This window comes from Emys orbicularis, chromosome 1, assembly GCF_028017835.1.
Source record: "Emys orbicularis isolate rEmyOrb1 chromosome 1, rEmyOrb1.hap1, whole genome shotgun sequence".
In the NCBI taxonomy this organism is placed as follows: Eukaryota; Metazoa; Chordata; order Testudines; family Emydidae; genus Emys; species Emys orbicularis.
Window position 1 is genome coordinate 353783432 of NC_088683.1, and position 20753 is coordinate 353804184.

General features: G+C 46.5%; 1 protein-coding gene across 1 annotated transcript; it reads left to right on the forward strand.

Annotated features, from left to right (window-relative positions):
* The first annotated feature begins 169 nt into the window (after positions 1–169).
* Positions 170–19999, forward strand: KCTD21 (potassium channel tetramerization domain containing 21). Its single transcript, XM_065421301.1, has 2 exons — positions 170–226; positions 19072–19999. Exon 2 carries the CDS (start codon positions 19102–19104, stop codon positions 19882–19884), a length of 783 nt encoding a protein of 260 aa, XP_065277373.1. The 5' UTR covers positions 170–226; positions 19072–19101; the 3' UTR covers positions 19885–19999.
* Positions 20000–20753: the final 754 nt, after the last annotated feature.

The following is a 20753-nucleotide window of genomic DNA, read 5'->3' on the forward strand; positions in this document are numbered from 1 at the left end:
GAGTGGCAGGCTCTGCCCCGGGGCCTGCTGGGAGTTGTAGTTCCCCTCTCCGATGGCCTGGCTGTAGACCTGGAGCCTTGAGAACTACAAGTCCCAGGGAGGGCTGCGGGGCTACCAGATCCTGCCTTCTAGCCTTCTCCCTCTGCCGTGTCGACCCTCGCTGGGTTTGTCCCGCTTCCCCCCCGCCCGCGCCTGGGACAGGGGCCAGCAGACCGCGGGGGAGAAGGTGGGTGCTGCAGTCCCCCCGCGGGCTGCGATGCAGGGGTGTCCCCGAGGAGGGGGATGCTTGCGGGGCTGGTGAGTCACGGTGCCCCGGGGCCAGCCCTGGGCTCTGCGGGGTCCCCTCCCGGCCCTGGCTGCGCCCCCGCGAGCGGCTCCCGCCCCCGCTGGGGAGGGCGGTCTGGCGCTGCAGCCTGCTGAAGAAGGCTCCCAGGTGAGCGCTCTAGGTCCCGGGCCACAGGCCGGTGCTGTGCACTGTTGGAGACAGCGGTGCCCCGCAGCCCCGGACTAGCCCTTGGGATCTCCACAGCCCCGTGCCAGCCTTCGCTCCCCCCGTCCCCCAGGTGAGTGTCCTCATCCCCCTCTTGCAGAAGGGGAAACTGAGGTGCGGAGCAGTGGAGTGACTCGCCCAGGGCCAGTGGCAGAGCTGGGAGTCGAGCCCGACTCCCAGCCCCTTGTGCTAACAAGCCCGCATTGCTGCTGGGTAATAGTAGCAGTTTGTAATGTGGGAAGGAAGCATTAAGGCACTAGAGATGCCTAATTCTGTAGTTCTTTGGGGTCCTTATACACATCCCCCTTCTCAGTGACTAACCCGGATGGACTGAAATGATGATTGGGGTTCGTTAGCAACAGCTACCTCCGTATACCAAGCTGTGGACCTGATTCTCCACCCACACCAGTTTTACCCCAGTGTAACGCCATTTGAATTACTTTTGATTTACACGAGTCTGTGAGGAGAATCACACCCTACATACAGGACTCAGTTTGCTTAGTACTGGACTGTGCCCACCTTCGGCGGGTTAATAACATATAGGTACAGGCAGAGAGATGTTGTCCATGTATAGAACCATGTGCACTTTTTAAGCTTTTGGTAAGGTTTAGTTTCTGATGACAACTGGCAGGTTAGCTTTGTTTTTTGTTGGATCATGTGTTAACACACAGCTACATCTCTCTCTTTCTCTAACTGCATTCATTGTGTCAGTGATAATCTTATCTATGATGGCAGGGCTGCCTTTGGAAATGATTGGGATAGGCAGGAACTAGGTAACCACTCAATTAGTACAAACTTAATATGTCTACCTACACCCCTCCCCAGCAATTCAGCACAGGAGATGATATAGTATCCCATTGTAGCTACCCAGAGGATTTTAGGTGCGTGGAATGCAGTTCCCCATGGGAAATTTGGCCAGGACTTTGAAGAGCATGTGAAATGCTTTACTGAGAGTATAATTAAATTGATGGGGGGAGGGGGGATTGCTTTAGCTTCTTGAATATACTGAGGGTTTGATTTGGCAGTTGGCTGCTTCCTCCCTAAATATGTGACTTTAAAAACCAAATGGAATGGTCCCCTGAGCCCATTTCTGAGGCTTTCTGAGGGGGTGGGTGACATCAGAACTGTGAGTTACACTCCGCTTTTGCCCTGATCCTCAGATCACTTTGCAGCTGGTTCTTTTCTCTCCTCCATGATCTCTTCTCCCTGCCCTCCTCCCAACACCCTCAGCAATTACTGAGCTTCATTTCTTTGTCCTCCATATAGTGATTATTTCACTCCTCTGCCTCAATTTGACCCATTATTTTACCTCTCCCCCCCCCCCTTCCCCAAGTGGGCTCCAATCCTGTCTTCCTCTCCTTTGTCCGCCATCCAGGGCAACCCTCTGCTTGGTTTCAGTATCCACAACCTTTATCCCTTTACATTTAGCTCTACCTCTAAGCAGTAAGTGCCTGCACTGTGGCCAGAACTGAGCGCTGCTGGTGACCTCGTATGATGCTTTAAAGCAGTTTTCTATGCACTTCTTTGGCACTGGATAATGCTGAGCCACTCCTCAGTGTTAAATTGATGATTGAGGAAGGGTGCCATGCTGACTGCTAAAGGCAAGGAAGTTGGGGAATGTGATGAAATGAACATTCATGCTTATGTTGCTCGTGTGTCTGTTTTGCAGAGAAATTTCTCCCACGTCTACTTAGGGAAAGGGCCTTCCAAGATGAGGCCCTGATAATACCCACCATATTTTCCTCTAAGCTCCCCAATCTGCTAGACCAGTGATCCCAACCTTTTCCAAATTGTGACGCCATGTAACAACAAAAAAGAATTTGAGGACATCCCTTTTGTCTGGCCATAAAGAAAAGGAGGATGGTCATGACCAGCCTGGACCTGCTGGGAGCTTCTGACCAACCCTTCCTCCCCCACCCCGGATCAAGATCCAGGGTGAGCAAGGAAAGAAGTGAGGGCCCTGCATTAGTGACTGCCTCGAAAATTCCACTTGCACAAAATCAGACCTATAGCAAAGATAGGGCACATGCAGGTTTAACAAAGCAGTTAACCACCAGGGCCCTCTGTCTTTCAAGTTAGATAGCTCTTGGTGGAAACAGTGCTCGTATTGTCCTGCACCACTGGAGTGGGAGAGCATGAGTCTTCTACAATGAGCTCAATCAAACTAAGCCCACGCAAATATATACGGCAAAGCCTGCACTTCAGGACTTGAGGCAGATATGAGTGAATGGCCCAACAATAGTTGCCTACCAGCCCCATTAAGCTATTCTCTACAGATGCTGTTTTAAATCCTTCCATAAAACCTACCTCTGCTGTGATACCTACAGATCACTGTCAGCTGGCATTGGTTAGGTAAGTGGTGAGCTGAGACTTCTATTCTTCAGCTAAACTCTGCTCATTTTGGTACTCCTCCCACTCCTACCTTGTTGGTCTGTCTTGTCTACCTGTCACACCCTGCCTCACACCTAGACTGTAAGTTCTTAGGGACTGGGATTGTCTTTTGTGGTGTTTGTCTGATGTGCGCCTAGCACAGTGGGGTCCTGATACTTCACTGGGGATTCTAGGGATTGCTAATAATAATACTGTCTTGACTGGAGACCGGGAATAAAACACATTGATGGACACAGTCATGGTGAGTGCTCAGCAGCAGGGAGCATGAATGGCAGGCTAGACTGACCAACCAGATCTAGATTTCAAAGCAGGGGGCTCTTGATCATGGCATCTAGGTATTTTGTAAGTATGGGAATTTTTACCTGAATGTGAAATAGAGTATTGCAATGGTCTCAGTTCTGATGCACAGTTTTAGACCCCTGTTGGCAAGTGACATTTTAATTAATGAATGCTAAAGCAACAAAATAACGCATATAAGACCAAGTGAGAGCAATGCATTCTAAAAATGAGAAATGTTGGCACATAGCCCAAAACAGAACAAGCATAATGCCTCTAAGGATTGCCTTTGAACAATCGCAGCAGCCCTGACATTTCATTTTAATGTACTCTGGAGAATGAGACCAGAGCCTAATAATTGGAACAACCATGTTTTCTTATAAAACCACCATATTTAAAGTCTTAGCTGCCCATGAACAGATGCTCAAAATTTTTTCCACAGCTACCTATTAGATGGAGCCAATCCATTCCTTGCCACTGCAGAATTATTCCCTGTAATACATTTCCTAGCTTTTTTGTCCATTCTTCTTTAAAATGACCCAGGAGATTGGGATTCCACTTCTTGGGCATTATTCCAAAGGCTAATAGATTTTTAGTCTGGATGTTCATCCTGATACTTACCATAAATGTTCCATTTCTTAACTCCTAGTTATACTCCATTGTACCACCCTAAATAATTCATCTCCCTTGCTGGTGTATACATCCTTTGCAGACTGTCTGGTACCCAGAGATTTCTCTTAAACTACCCATATTTAGCGCTCTTAACTTTTCATTATAATCCAATCCCACCAGTTCACAGATGCCTGTTATTTTACTGCTCTGAATTTCTTCCATTTTTGTTAAATTCCTCCTGATGATAAGACGGCCCACAGCCTGTTACTTCTCTGTTCTATGAGACAATGCCTCTGCAGTCCAAAATGCTAGTGGTCTTTTTTCCCTCTGCCATGTAGATTCATGTCTAATGTTAGCATAACCCCCTTTGCGTCTCTCTGCATGACCGCTTTTCATAGGTCTCTCTCCCAGTGAATACTCGTATTTGTCCTCAGAGGTACTGACTTGCATTTTTTCCAGACTGAAACCTCACTTTGTTACTTTCTGATCTGTTTGGTTGCCTCTCTCCTCACTGGTATTTGCAACTCCTCCCTATCTGGTATCATGCAGATTTCATTCACATTCCCTAGACGCATTTCTCCAAAACATCAATGAAGATGTTCAACAGGACCAGACTTATATCTTGTGGTATCTGACTAGGCACCTTCTCTGACTTGATAACATGCTGTTTTACTATTGTCCTTTGCTGGTCCTTTACCTAGTTTTAATCCATATGACTATGTTTCTACCAAAGCTAATTTGAATGAATTTTGAGTCAGATTTTTGTGGTCCACTGTATAAAATGCTTTACCAGAATCCAACGAGATCGCATGTACCACTTTCCCTTCCTGCATTAAGGTGCAATCTGACCCAGGCAAGGAGGCCCTTTTGCCAATGAGGTGTCCTACTGAATTCAGTGAGACTTTGGCTGCATTGATGAGACTGATTGTTGACTCTGGCCGCATTGATCAGATTGCTTTTCTTGCTAGAATTAGGCTCCAGTAATGCAGTCAGATTTGTCTGGCAGTATGTACTTTTTGTAAACCCATCCTACATGCAATCGCTTTAAATCATTTTGATTTGCTGTCTGCCAGTATCTAGAGGGTTGAACATGGTGTAGTATGGTGGCCATCCCATCTGTGCATTGCTAAAATTCTCCTGCAAGAAAATCCCACTGGGGAGATTCAAGCATGTACCATTGATCCTACATGAAGCATTTCCCCACTGGGGCTGGCAACAGCAGAGTAAAACTGATGCAAGACTAGGCGGTTTCACTCTGTTGCTCCTGCTGGATAGTGTAGTGCAAGAGCAGTGGGGTGATCCACCTGTGACGTTGTGCAGTCTACATGGTTTTATAAAAACATAATAAGTGAATATAATGTAACTGGGATAGTTTTATAAAAAATTTGATAATAAGTGACTATAATGCAAATGGGATATGCTTTGTGCAAAAGGTCTCTTGTAAGGTATCATTACAAAGCTCATAAGCTACTGAGTGTGATCATCCTATTTGTAGAAATGTACCACTCTTGTATCTAAAACTAGAAATATAAAATGGAACTCTGAGGGCCTATTGTAATTATGTAAAGTGTGGGCCATTAATGATGGTTTGGAATCTTGATGACTCCCATTGTCTGCAGATGGCTGTTTACCTGTGAGTCTCCCTGTATATGTGTGTGCTGGCAAGTGAGTAATGAAGTCTTGCAGTGACATGTGATCATGTCACCTGAACTGGAATCCATCTTTAACCTGGTGCTTTTCCAGTGAGGGGAGGGGGTGGGAACCCAGAGGAACAAAGGGTTCCCGCCTTATGCAAAATATATAAAGGGGTGGAAGAGAACAGAGGGGGAGAGGAGCCATCATGGAGAATCCCCTAGATAACACCTAAGCTGGAACAAAAGCTGTACCAGGGGAAAGAATTGTGCCCAGGCCTGGAAGGTGTCCAGTCTGAGAAAAACTTACTGAAGCATCTCTGAGGGTGAGATTATCTGTATTTAGTTTGATTAGGCATAGATTTGCGCATTTTATTTTATTTTGCTTGTGACTTACTTTGTTCTGTCTGTTACTACTTTGAACCACTTAAATCCTACTGTCTGTATTTAATAAAATCACTTTTTATTTAGTAATTTACTCAGAGTATGTATTAATACCTGGGGGAGCAAACAACTGTGCATATCTCTCTATCAGTGTTATAGAGGGCGAACAATCTATGAGTTTGCCCTGCATAAACTTTATGCAGGGTAAAACGGATTTATCTGGGTTTAGACCCCATTGGGAGTTGGGCATCTGAGTGCTAAAGACAAGCACACTCCTGTGAGCTGGTTTTCAGGTAAACTTGCAGCTTTGGGACTAGTGATTCAGACCCTGAGTCTTTGTTAGAGCAGACTGGAGTGTCTGGCTCAGCGAGACAGGGTGCTAGAATCCTGAGCTGGCAGGGAAAACAGAAGCAGGGGTAGTCTTGGCACATTGGGTGGCAGCTCCCAAGGGGGTTTCTGTGATCCAACCCGTCACAGTGGCGTAGTCGGCTGTGACGGGTTGGATCACAGAAACCCCCTTGGGAGCTGCCACCCAATGTGCCAAGACTACCCCTGCTTCTGTTTTCCCTGCCAGCTCAGGATTCTAGCACCCTGTCTCGCTGAGCCAGACACTCCAGTCTGCTCTAACAAAGACTCAGGGTCTGAATCACTAGTCCCAAAGCTGCAAGTTTACCTGAAAACCAGCTCACAGGAGTGTGCTTGTCTTTAGCACTCAGATGCCCAACTCCCAATGGGGTCTAAACCCAGATAAATCCGTTTTACCCTGCATAAAGTTTATGCAGGGCAAACTCATAGATTGTTCGCCCTCTATAACACTGATAGAGAGATATGCACAGTTGTTTGCTCCCCCAGGTATTAATACATACTCTGAGTAAATTACTAAATAAAAAGTGATTTTATTAAATACAGACAGTAGGATTTAAGTGGTTCCAAGTAGTAACAGACAGAACAAAGTAAGTCACAAGCAAAATAAAATAAAATGCGCAAATCTATGCCTAATCAAACTAAATACAGATAATCTCACCCTCAGAGATGCTTCAGTAAGTTTTTCTCAGACTGGACACCTTCCAGGCCTGGGCACAATTCTTTCCCCTGGTACAGCTTTTGTTCCAGCTTAGGTGTTATCTAGGGGATTCTCCATGATGGCTCCTCTCCCCCTCTGTTCTCTTCCACCCCTTTATATATTTTGCATAAGGCGGGAACCCTTTGTTCCTCTGGGTTCCCACCCCCTCCCCTCACTGGAAAAGCACCAGGTTAAAGATGGATTCCAGTTCAGGTGACATGATCACATGTCACTGCAAGACTTCATTACTCACTTGCCAGCACACACATATACAGGGAGACTCACAGGTAAACAGCCATCTGCAGACAATGGGAGTCATCAAGATTCCAAACCATCATTAATGGCCCACACTTTACATAATTACAATAGGCCCTCAGAGTTCCATTTTATATTTCTAGTTTTAGATACAAGAGTGGTACATTTCTACAAATAGGATGATCACACTCAGTAGCTTATGAGCTTTGTAATGATACCTTACAAGAGACCTTTTGCACAAAGCATATCCCATTTGCATTATAGTCACTTATTATCAAATTTTTTATAAAACTATCCCAGTTACATTATATTCACTTATTATGTTTTTATAAAACCATGTAGACTGCACAACGTCACACCACCTACAGAGCAATCTGAGTTACACAGCTGGAAGAGAAGAGATGAGCTAATGTGTATCTTCCACTGACCCAGCAACCTGCTGTTTCCCAAGCAGTAGAATGAAATTCATCAGTGTCACATCAGTTTCACTCTGCTCCTCTTAGTATTGATGTGATCCAAGGGTAGAGAGGGGAAGTGAGATACACAGAAGGATATAAAGGATATGGGGAGCAGAGAGACAGAAGGGTAGGCGATGAGGATCAAGGAGCTGGCGTGGGATGTGAGACTTGTACAGAGTGGGGCTGGCCTGGTGGTCTATGACACCACTTCCATATTCAGGGCCAAGCTTGCTCCCAGTGCCAGTAAGGACTGTGACCACTGCAAGGGCTGGGGAGAGGAAGAGATGGGCCTTTTCGCAACTACCTCAGGCCAACTGTATGAGCAACAGAGGGAGCTCCACCATCCTTGTCAAGCCTGCCTTGACCAAAGAGAGGGTCACATGACCTTTGGAAGCGGGAAAACACAGGGGATGGGGCAGAGGAAGGGAAGAAAGGACAACTGACAGAAATAAAAAGGATATTTTGGGGGAGGAGTGGGGGGAAAAAAACACAAAAGGAGTGTGAAGAAACTACAACACAGAAAAGACTGAGAAAAATGATTAAACCGCTTAATTTTAGGGGAAAGATGGGATCAAGGAGTCTGTCCCCCTGCAAGTACAGGACTTAGGCCTTTGATGGAAAATGTATCGGGTATTAAACTGATACTGCACTGATTTTAGTCAAAGGAATCTGGGAAATAAACTCTTTCCTCTGCAACGTTTGTAAACACTATTGCCAAGTCAAAAGCAGTAGGACTAGAAGAAAGCTCCATGATATCAAAACAGATAGAAAATGGCCTGAATGTCTCTAATAAGCTAATCTCACAAACTGAGATTTTGATTTTGATTTGTTTTTGCTAAAGGAGGTCAATGTTCAGAAGAGTGCTGATAAAAACCCATCAAAGATACCGTTTCAAAGCTCATCAGAGCTAGCAGAACTGGAGTGAGCTCCTATGGTTTTCTGTATTAGCAGATCATGTGTACAGTATGTCCTGGCTCTGTTCAGCAAAGAGGCTGCAGTTCAGAATTACAGCTGACAACGGGCGCCACAGATCCACTGCACATCTCAGTGCTCTGTTCTAAGAGAAATGCTGCCTAGTGACTTGAGCACAGGACTAGGAGTTGGGAGAGAAAGGTCTCTGCTACTGAAATGCTGCTTGCCCAAGGTCACACAACTTAAACTTTCTCTGCCTCGCTGTCCAAATAGCAAGTATGAAAAATCAGGACACTTTTTTGAGCGGGGGAGCGGGAAGGATATAGTGGCATATATACGACAAAGCCCCTAATATCTGGACATCTGGTCACCCGAAGTGAGGATAATGCTATTTACTTGCCTCCCAGGGGTTAGTTACTGATTGTACTGTGAAGTGCTTCGAGATCCTTGAATGGCAGGGGCTATAGAAGGGTTGTGACGGGTTGGATCACAGAAACCCCCTTGGGAGCTGCCACCTGATGTGCAAAGACTACCTCTGCTCCTGTTTTCCCTGCCAGCTCAGGACTCCAGCACCCTGTCTTGCTGAGCCAGACACTCCCGTCTGCTCCAACACAGACCCAGGGTCTGAATCACTTGCCCCAAAGCTGCAAGTTTACCTGAAAACAGCTCACAGAAGTTTGCTTGTCTTTAGCACTCAGATGCCCAACGCCCAATGGGGTCTAAACCCAGATAAATCCGTTTTACCCTGCATAAAGCTTATGCAGAGTAAACTCATAAATTGTTCGCCCTCTATAACACTGATAGAGAGATATGCACAGTTGTTTGCTCCCCCAGGTATTAATACATACTCTGAGTAAATTACTAAATAAAAAGTGATTTTATTAAATACAGACAGTAGGATTTAAGTGGTTCCAAGTAGTAACAGACAGAACAAAGTAAGTCACCAAGTAAAATAAAATAAAATGCGCAGATCTATGTCTAATCAAACTAAATACAGATAAGTTCCTCACCAGTTCCAGAATGCTCCCTTTTACAGGCTAATCTCCTTTTAGCCTGGGTCCAGCAATCACTCACACCCCCTGTAGTTACTGTCGTTTGTTCCAGTTCCCGTCAAGTATCCTGGGGGGGTGGAGAGGCTCCTTCCTTAGCCAGCTGAAGACCCCAATGGAGGGGTATCCCACATGTTTAAATAGACTCTCTCTTGTGGGTGGAGACCCCCCTCCTCCCTCCTATGCAAAGTCCAGCTCCAAGATGGAGTTCTGGAGTCACCTGGGCAAGTCACATGTCCCTGCATGACTCAGTTTTTACAGGCCGACGCCATTGTCCACATGGTATCTTGCATGTCTCCAGGAAGACTTCTTATGTGGATTGGAGCATTCCAAGATGCATTGTTCCCCAAGTGTTTCCTGATCAGGTACTTAACCTGGCGAATTCCTTCCTAAAGAAGCTGACCAAATGCCTCCCAAAGCTTACTTAGAAACCAAGCAAGCATACAGCCCATATTCTTAACCTCAAGTAGAAAATGATATATATGTACAAATAGGATGAATAGATATAGTAGACCATAACCTTTACGGAGATATATTACATGGCACAGGCAGCACAAAACATATTCCAGTTATGTCATACATACATTTATAAGCACACACCCCCATAAAGCCTTATGGGGTACACTGTCACAAGGGTTAAATATACTGAAGTGAGATTCTGTACTGGTGTAACCCACTGTTCAGTGTGTGTTACGTGTCCCCACCCCACTCTTTTGTCCCCCATCCACAAAGGATGGTGTGTCTGTCACAGCCCCCAGCTACCAAGCCTGGCTCTTTAGCTCAAGCTATAGAGACTCCTGCTTTAGCTCTGGAGGTCTCAGGCTCCATCCCCAGTGTGTCAGCCAAGACCGCTGTTGTCACACTGCACCTCAGCAGGTGCAGCACACAGAGAGAAGAGGACACAAAGGTGCTTTAAGTTCTGGGCTGGTGTGACCTAGGCAGCCTAGAGAGCTGCTCTAAATTTCCGCAGCCTTGCCTAGGCTAGCTGTGGGCCGCACCATGGTCTCTGTAATGTTCTGAGCTATGGAGAGTCCCCTCTACTTAATACACCAGCTATTCTGGGCCTTGCCCAGGACAGCCGACAGCTGTTCTCTGTCATGCCTGTCCTGATGGAATGCTCCCACAGCTGCCTAAGGGGCCACAGCAGTGTATAAACAGTGGGGAAAATCCCTCCCATTACGTTTTTATCTAGAAGTCTTGGGCCCCCTTTCTCAATCCAGTTGGACAGGCAGGAAGTTCTTTATTAAGGTGACATGTCCAATGGTAACCTGGGTTCCGTATTTCAATGTCTGCAAAAATACATGACTGGACTGGATATTTTTAGCAACAACAACAAAAGAAATTAATTGTTGCTGTTTCTAAGGGTTTGTCTACATCGAGAGTTAGTGTGTGGCGAGATGAGAGAAAATTCTAAAGCGCACTAGCCTGCCATGCAATGATTGACTCCGTGGACTGTGCACTAAAAGTTTCCTAATGCACTTTAATCTGTTGCTGTTTGAAACCACAGTAGATCAAGGCCTGGTCTACACTATGAGTTTAATTCGAATTTAGCAGCGTTAAATCGAATTAACCCTGCACCCGTCCACACAACGAAGCCATTTATTTCGAAATAAAGGGCTCTTAAAATCGATTTATATACTCCTCCCCGACGAGCGGAGTAGTGCCGAAATCGATATTGTCATTTCGAATTAGGGTTAGTGTGGCCGCAATTCGATGGTATTGGCCTCCGGGAGCTATCCCACAGTGCACCATTGTGACTGCTCTGGACAGCAATCTGAACTCAGATGCACTGGCCAGGTAGACAGGAAAAGCCCCGCGAACATTTGAATTTCATTTCCTGTTTGCCCAGCACAGGAGAGCACAGGTGACCACAGAGAGCTCATCAGCACAGATAACCATGCAGGCCGATAATCGAAAAAGAGCACCAGCATGGACCCTACGGGAGGTACTGGATCTGATCGCTATATGGGGAGAGGATTCAGTGCTAGCAGAACTTCGTTCGAAAAGACAAAATGCCAAAACTTTTGAAAAAATCTCCAAGGGCATGATGGAGAGAGGCCACAATAGGGACTCAGAGCAGTGCCGCGTGAAAGTCAAGGAGCTCAGACAAGCCTATCAGAAAACAAAGAAGGCAAACGGTCGCTCCGGGTCAGAGCCGCAGACATGCCGCTTCTACGCTGAGCTGCATGCAATTCTAGGGGGGGCTGCCACCACTACCCCATCTTTGACCATGGATTCTGAGGCAGGGGGAATCTCATCAGCCACACCTGAGGATTCTGCGGACGGGGAAGAGGAGGAGGAGGACGAGCTTGCGGAGAGCACACAGCACTCCGTTCTCCCCAACAGCCAGGATCTTTTTCTCAGCCTGACTGAAGTACCCTCCCAAGCCAGTACCCAAGACCATGACCCCATGGAAGGGACCTCAGGTGAGTTTACCTTTTAAAATATAAAACATGGTTTAAAAGCAAGCGTTTTTTAATGATTAACTTGCCCTGAGGACTTGGGATGCATTTGCGGCCAGTACAGCTACTGGAAAAGTCTGTTAACGTGTCTGGGGATGGAGCGGAAATCCTCCAGGGACATCTCCATGAAGCTCTCCTGGAGGTACTCCAAAAGCCTTTGCAGAAGGTTTCTGGGCAGTGCAGCCTTATTCCATCCTCCATGGTAGGACACTTGACCACGCCATGCTAGTAGCAAGTAATCTGGTATCATTGCATGACAAAGCCTGGCAGCGTATGGTCCCGGTGTTTGCTGCCATTCAAGCAACATCCGTTCTTTATCTCGCTGTGTAATCCTCAGGAGAGTGATATCGCTCATGGTAACCTGGTTGAAATACGGGAATTTAATTAAGGGGACAGAGGTGGCTGAAAAGAAATCCTTCCCTGTACTAAGCCAAGCGTGGGGGGGGGGGGATTGGCGCTGAGCTTTTCACGTGTGGCTAGCAGGGATCTTCCCTGATACCAGCCACGCAGTGGGGGGAGGGATAAAGCGATCATCCCAGAGAATTGGATGGGGGGGGGGGTTAGTTTGTTTTCTGCTGCTGAAGGTTAACAGGAAAACCGCAGCACTCAACAAGCTTTGCTTGGTATGTGGGAAAGGAGGGCGCAGAAGCCGAAAGACAATGGCTTACCGTGGCCGCATGCAAGCCGAATTCTGTTGCCCGGACCTGCGTCTGTGATCTGTAGCAGCAAAGCCACAGGCACTCAATATTAAGAGGCAAAATGCGACCTTGCACAGAAATCACATGTGCTATGTAATGTGAATAGTGTTGTTCACCGTGAAAGAGTATAAGCATTGTTCTGTAAAATGTATCTTTTTTTAAAAAATTCTCTCCTTTTTTCCCTCCCTCCAGCAGCTGCAAATTTTTCAAGCCTCCCTCCTCTGTCCCGAAGGCTATCTCAGATAAGGCGTCGGAAAAAGAGAACGCGAGACGAGATGTTCGCGGAAATCATGGAATCCACCCGCAATGAAAGAGCTCATCTAAATGAGTGGAAGGACACGGTTTCAAAGTATAGGAAAGATGCCAGTGAACGTGAGGACAGGAGGGACCAACGTGAGGACAGGAGGGACCAACGTGAGGACAGGAGAGATGCTCGAGATGAGAGGTGGCGGCAGGAAGATCAGAGGAGGCAGGATGCAATGCTGGGGTTGCTGCGTGAGCAAACAGACATGCTCTGGCGTCTGATGGAGCTTCAGGAATGGCAGCAGGATCACAGACTGCCGCTGCAGCCCCTGTATAACCACCCTCCCCCCTCACCATGTTCCATAGCCTCCTCACCCAGACGTATAAGAACGCGGGGGGGGGGGGGGGGGCTCCGTGCACCCTCCCATTCCACCCCAGTGGACAGCCCAAGCAAAAGGCTGTCATTATTTTAACCTTTTTTTAGTGGCCTTTTCCTTCCCTCCGATCCTCCTCCCAAACCCCACCCAGGCTACCTTCTCAGTTCGCTCCCTCTTTTTATAATCGATTAATAAAGAATACATGATTTTTAAACGACAGTGACTTTATTTCCTTTGAAAGCAAGCTGTGATCGAAGGGGGAGGGTGGGTTGCCTACAGAGAATGAGTCAATAAAGGGGGCGGGTTTTCATCAAGGAGAAACAAACAGAACTTTCACACGGTAGCCTGGCCAGTCATGAAACTGGTTTTCAAAGCCTCTCTGATGCGCCGCGCTTCCTGGTGTGCTCTTCTAATCGCCCTGGTGTCTGGCTGCGCGTAATCAGCAGCCAGGCAATTTGCCTCAGCCTCCCATCCTGCCATAAAGGTCTCCCCCTTACTCTCACAGAGATTGTGGAGCACACAGCAAGCAGCAATAACAATGGGGATATTGGTTTGGCTGAGGTCTGAGTGAATCAGTAACGTGCGCCAGCGACCTTTTAAACGGCCAAATGCACATTCTACCACCATTCTGCACTTGCTCAGCCTGTAGTTGAACAGCTCCTGACTTCTGTCCAGGCTGCCTGTGTATGGCTTCATGAGCCATGGCATTAAGGGGTAGGCTGGGTCCCCAAGGATAACTATAGGCATTTCAACATCCCCAACGGTTATTTTCTGGTCCGGGAAGTAAGTCCCTTGCTGCAGCCGTTTAAACAGAGTAGTGTTCCTGAAGACGCGAGCGTCATGAACCCTTCCTGGCCAGCCCACGTTGATGTTGGTGAAACGTCCCCTGTGATCCACCAGTGCTTGCAGCACCATTGAAAAGTAACCCTTGCGGTTTATGTACTGGGTACCCTGGTGCTCCGGTGCCAAGATAGGTATATGGGTTCCATCTATCACCTAACCACAGTTAGGGAATCCCATTGCAGCAAAGCCATCCACTGTGGCCTGCACATTTCCCAGAGTCACTACCTTTCGTAGCAGCAGCTCAATGATTGCTTTGGCTACTTGCATGACAGCAGCCCCCACGGTAGATTTGTCCACTCCAAACTGATTCCCGACTGACCGGTAGCTATCTGGCGTTGCAAGCTTCCACAGGGCTATTGCCACTCGCTTCTCAACTGTGAGGGCTGCTCTCATCCTGGTATTCTGGCGCTTCAGGGCAGGGGAAAGCAAGTCACAAAGTTCCATGAAAGTGCCCTTACGCATGCGAAAGTTTCGCAGCCACTGGGAATCGTCCCACACCTGCAACACTATGCGGTCCCACCAGTCTGTGCTTGTTTCCCGGGCCCAGAATCGGCGTTCCATGGATAGAACCTGCCCCATCAACAACATGATCTCCAAAGCGCCGGGACCTGCGGTTTGAGAGAATTCTGTGTCTGTGTCCGTGTCCGTGTCCGTGTCCATGTCCTCATCACGCTTGTCGCTGCGCTGCCGCCGCCGCCGCCGCCGCCTCCTCGCCTCGTTTTTCTGGTCCTGGTTCAGCATAAATTGCACGATAATGCGCGAGATGTTTACAATGTTCATGACTGCTGTCTTGAGCTGAGCGGGCTCCATGCTTGCCGTGGTATGGCGTCTGCTGTGTTCACCCAGGAAAAAAGGCGCGAAACGGTTGTCTGCCGTTGCTTTCCTGGAGGGAGGGTGAGGCTGTACCCAGAACAACCTGCGACAATGTTTTTTCCCCATCAGGCACTGGGATCTCAACCCAGAATTCCAATGGGCGGGGGAGACTGCAGGAACTATGGGATAGCTATGGGATAACTACCCACAGTGCAACGCTCCGGAAATCAACACTAGCCCCGGTACATGGACGCACACCACCGAATTAATGTGCTTAGTGTGACCGCATACATTTGACTTTATACAATCTGTTTCCAAAATTTGAATTCTGTAAATTCGGATTAATCCCGTAGTGTAGACATAACCCAAAGCACAGTATGGAATTTTTAGTGTGTGTTACCAGGGTCCATGTGGGCAGTGCGTGTGCGGCAGGCTATTACACTGTAGATTTACATCCCAGCTTCCTGCACGCTGTGGCCATATAGACAAGCCCTAAGTTGTGATGTGGTAGGTCTCTGACTTGAAGAGAAGCTCCTGATTCAATCTGCACTTAGTTATCGTGGGTGCATCTGCTGAGAATTGCTGCTGATCCAAGACTGAGTGCGATCTGCTCACCTCGCTTCCTTTGTAAATGCTACTGAATAACAGTTAAGTCCTGCAGCGCAGTTTGGAGGAGCTAGCTTTGAGATCTCTGGATAAGAAGTACTATATAAGAGCTAGGTATTATTTATTATTACATTAGCTATTTGCATGATCTTGAAAGTACAGGATGAGGCCCACACATCATGCCCCGGTTAGGAATTCAGCAAAGCAGCAGGCTAGACTGCCAGGACATCCATTTCATCTGCCTTTAGTTAATGTTTACAGGGAAAGTGAGGCAAGAGGCCCCTTTTCATTCTCAGCCTAGGGTCAGATGCGTTGGTCAGTAAGGTCAAATCAGTGGTGTGTTCAGCAGCTAGCAACTAATTAAATGTCATTTGCACTGGGGGGTTTGGTTGTCCTGGGCTGCCAGATAATAAGATTTGTCTTGTTTGCAAAGCATTGCAAAGATAGGAAGCTTTATAAATGAAATGAAAAGTGGAAACAAAATCAGACCTTGGGCCCATTGTATGTAAATTCAATTTTACAAGACAACTGGCTACAGAGTGCAAAAAAAAACAAAATCTGAAAACTTAATCCACTTTGGGGTTTTAAAAATATTTTTATGTCTTAGTCAATCCAGAAATCTTTTTAAATGAATCCAGTGCTTGCAAAAATTATGATATCCTGGGAGACTGACATGCTCTATTTGGGATATAGCTGTTCTTCATATGGACTTGGAAGTAACTACCTTCAAGGATGAAAGTGCAGGTTAGTTTCCCTTCCACTCAGACTTACAACAAAGGGGCCAGTTATGTGATGTCCATCGGAACTGGACTGAGAGACCCTCCTCATATATAGGGTACCAAACAGCCTTTGTGTCAGTATAAACCAGGGGTTCTCAAACTGGGGGTCGGGACCCCTCAGGGGGTTGCGAGGTTATTACATGGGGGGGTCATGAGCTGTCAGCCTCCAGCCCAAACCCCGCTTTGCCTCCAGCATTTATAATGGTGTTAAATATATAAACAAGTGTTTTTAATTTATAAGGGGGGTCGCACTCAGAGGCTTGCTATGTGAAAGGGGTCACCAGTACAATAGTTTGAGAACCACTGGTATAAACATTGGTTGGATTTGAACCAGGACCTAGAGGCAAAAGGCTCTATATCCTATCACTAATCATCTGAACCAGCCACCTTCACTTTATAATTCTTGACACTCAATGGTGCCAAAGTGAAGATTGTTCCACAAACTGAGTGAAAACATCACACTTTTCTCTCTTCAACTAGTCAGGACCAGCAAAGAGGGTGAGAAATGTGGTGGTATCACAACGAATGGGCTTGTTCTCTGTGTTCCATGCAATAGGATACAGGGATTTTATTCTTTGATTAAACTTAAAAAAACAACATTCATCTTGGGCAGATCTCTGGAATGTCACATTTCATTCATAACAATTTTTTACAGCCAGAGTATCAGTTCTTGGAAAAACACATAGCTGTCAATTGAACTAGAGAGCCAGGCCAGGCCACCCCTTTATATAATTTAACTCATCTCCTTACTCTACATAAGCAGAAAGCTGTAGATAGAATTCTCCATGAGCAGTGGAATATGCTGACATTTCAGTGGAGAGCAGGGTTTAAGGTTCGGGAAAAAATAGTTTTATCCTAGGAACTAATTTCCCACCCCCCCAGGAAACATCCCATTGTGGCTAATAATGGGAATGTGCCACAGGTACTGTGGGGTTTGTGGTGAATTGTGTCTGTCTATATGCAGGAGTCCTTCTTGCCCAACTTTATTAAATACATGTGGGGCTGGTACTAAAGCTCAAGACCTTCATCTCCAGCTATACACAGGCATCTAACCAATGATCTTCTACGCAAAGAGCTCCGCAGGCTCAGAGAGCTGGTATGTGCCCAAGCAGATCTGATTCCTTCCATCCATTAATGGGTTAATGTACATCACGGGTTAATGGAATGTCAGGTATGAAGGAGGAAGGCTATACTTGTGGTTTAGACAAAAGGCTCGGAATTGGATCTGGGCTTTTGCAGTGGCTTCCTCTGTGACTTTGGGTAAGTTGCTTAGATCAAAATGTAAGTGTCCATTAATGAGGGGTGTCTCCCTTCTTGGGTGCTCAGCTTCAGATATCTAACACCTTATCTTGATCAGAGGTGCTGAATGCCCGCAGCCCCTGTTGAAGTAATGCATGCACAGTGGCTCTCCAAAACCAGGCTGAGTCTTGAGTTGAGTGCGCACACATTTTAAAATCGAGGCTTTAGTCACTCTGTGCCTCAGTTTCCTCCTCTGTAAAATGGTCATCACAATCACCTGTCTCACAAGGGTATTGTGAACCTTAACTTACAAATGTCTGCAGGTGCTTGGAGATCCTTGGATGAAAGGAGAGACAAGCACAATTACTGTCTTTGGTATTAGCCAGTGGAGAATTGATTTTACAGTATAAGATCGTGTTGTCACTATGTGTATTATTATGACTACAGAGCCAATAATGGTGGCACAGTATCTCTCATTATTCCATATTTAGTTACTGAAATGCCTGCACTCAAAGTGTATTCTACAGGGAGCAATTCGGCAGCTGTCTATGGAATGACCACACATATTGCAGCATGAGCTTATAGAAGACAGCTACCTTGTATCTCTGGATAGGAGGGGGAGCCATTGATTAGACTGGACTGTGAACGCCCAGCTAGAAGGAACAACATGAAATGGAGGAAAGGAAACAGTAGGTTGAGGACCAGATCCTCAGCTGGTGAAAATCCATATATCTTCATTGACTGCAATGGAGCTACACTGAGTTACATTAGTTGGAGATATGGCCCGGAATGTTTCCGAGTGGTGAAACCTGTTAGACTGGGATAGTAGTGAACCTTGAAGAACTGGAGAGCCACTTAATTATTGAATGGAGCTGTCGACAGCCATATGTGTTTGGCAGCACAACATCCTGACTGTGCACTGCAACATTTGTGTGATCAGGACTTGTCATCGTCGCACACCTGTGTAACATGGTGAAGACAACACAAAGCAGTGTTGGGATGTTCTGCTGATAACTTTTGTGGGTCCGATAAGACCTTTGCACTCTAAATGGAGCACATGCAGGGAACACCAAAGATATGCAAGCTTCCTGATGTCTTATTTCTTATGCACCCCAAACTTCTGTGTGGCTCAGTGGAAGTTTTGGGTGCATGAGGGATATGTGATTGGGTGGACCCAGGATGAAATCCTGGACCTACTGAAATCAGTGGGGCCAGGATTTTACCCTCATTTTGGATGGGAAGTGATGGAAGCACCTCATTTAAGACCATTATTAAAATGAATGGGACAAAGCCCTTCTGAATGTCTGTTGGGAGCCAGAACAAGATTGTCTTTCTCCTCCATATGTCCAAGATGACCTCTAAAACTTTACCCATCTCTAACTTCTGTAGTAGTCATACTGAAATAGATAGATATCCTTGTAAATCAAGGATATTCCCCAAAGTGACTGTTCTGAACCCCTAAATGCGTTGTCTTGTTTTTTTTTCCCCAGTGTTATTCCCAGCATCGTGACTTTTCCATCATGTCAGAACCTATAACACTCAATGTTGGAGGAAAACTGTACACCACTTCCCTGTCTACTTTGACGAGTTTTCCAGACTCCATGCTGGGCGCCATGTTCAGTGGAAAGATGCCAACCAAGAGGGATAGCCAAGGCTACTGCTTCATTGACCGAGATGGCAAAGTGTTCCGCTACGTCTTGAACTTCTTGAGAACTTCCCACCTGGACCTCCCTGAGGACTTCCAGGAAATGGGCTTGCTGCGACGGGAGGCGGATTTTTATCAGGTTCAGCCACTGATTGAAGCGTTGCAAGAGAAGGAGGTGGAGCTCTCCAAAGCTGAGAAGAACGCCATGCTCAACGTCACTTTGGATCAGAGGACACAGACAGTTCACTTCACTGTTCGGGAAGCGCCCCAAATCTACAGCCTGTCTTCCTCCAGCATGGAAGTATTTAGCGCCCACATATTCAGCACGTCATCTCTGTTCTTGAAGCTCCTGTGTTCCAGATTTTACTATTGCTTCAATGGCAACCTGTCTTCAATATCCAGCTACCTGCAGGACCCCAACCACTTGACCTTGGATTGGGTCGCGACTGTGGAAGGCCTGCCAGAAGAGGAGTACACTAGACAGAACTTAAAGAGACTTTGGGTGGTGCCAGCTAATAAGCAAATTAATAGCTTCCAGGTATTTGTGGAAGAGGTGCTAAAAATAGCCATGAGTGATGGGTTTTGTGTGGATTCCTCCCACCCCCATGCCTCTGATTTCATGAATAATAAGATTATTCGACTAATTCGGTACAAGTAGAAATAGCCTGTTGTTATGGTATCAGAAAATACATAACCAAGCATAGTGTTTCATTTTAAGACCCACTTCGAGACACTGTAACAAACAGTCTAATACAAAATAATGTGATAATCTGTACTAAGAATCACTAACTGTGAGTTGATTTTCCTATACTGAATTTACCAATGTCCTTTCAGAATATGTCAATATTCTAGGTGGATGGAATGCTGTCTATTGGCTTGAGCAGGGTCTAGGAATTAAGGAGTCCTGGGCTCCATTTCTGCCTCCGCCACTGACTCACTGTGTGATTGTGGGCAGGTCACTTAACTTCTCTCTGACTCCGTTTTCCCATCGGAAAACAGGGATAGTAATATTTAACCTACTTCAAAAGAATGCCGTGAGGCGTAAATAATGAGGTTTACAAATCGCCTTGAGATCATCCAATGCAGCGTTCTAGAGCTGCAGAGTTGTAGTAAGTGCAGTGGGTTTGAGTCTCCACCACGTTGCGTAGCCAATTTTACCTGGCCAGAGTGGATGTAGAATGCTACCAAGTCAGCAGGATAGAGGTTTCACACACACTTTACACAGGTATAAATGACCATGAAAGGAAGCGGAGAATCTGGCTTAGAGTGTTCAAACTGAAGTCTTCTTTTCCCTGTAATGAATCCTCAATCCTGTTCTTCCATTGAAGTAGCCATGTTTGCACTGGGCAGTTTGTATCGCAAATGACGAAGGATGCCATTGCAGACAGAATAATGCTGTCTATGTGGGTTTTGTTTAAACATGCTTTGAATACACAGGAGCACCGCCAGCTTTCCTGCCGCCCTAGGCGGCGGAAGGTCCCGCCCCGAAACGCCGCCCCCCCACAGAGGCGGTGGAAGGTCCCACCG

Excerpts from the sequence above, each read along its gene's own strand:
- KCTD21 (XM_065421301.1), top strand. The coding sequence starts at position 19,102 with ATGTCAGAACCTATAACACTCAATGTTGGAGGAAAACTGTACACCACT.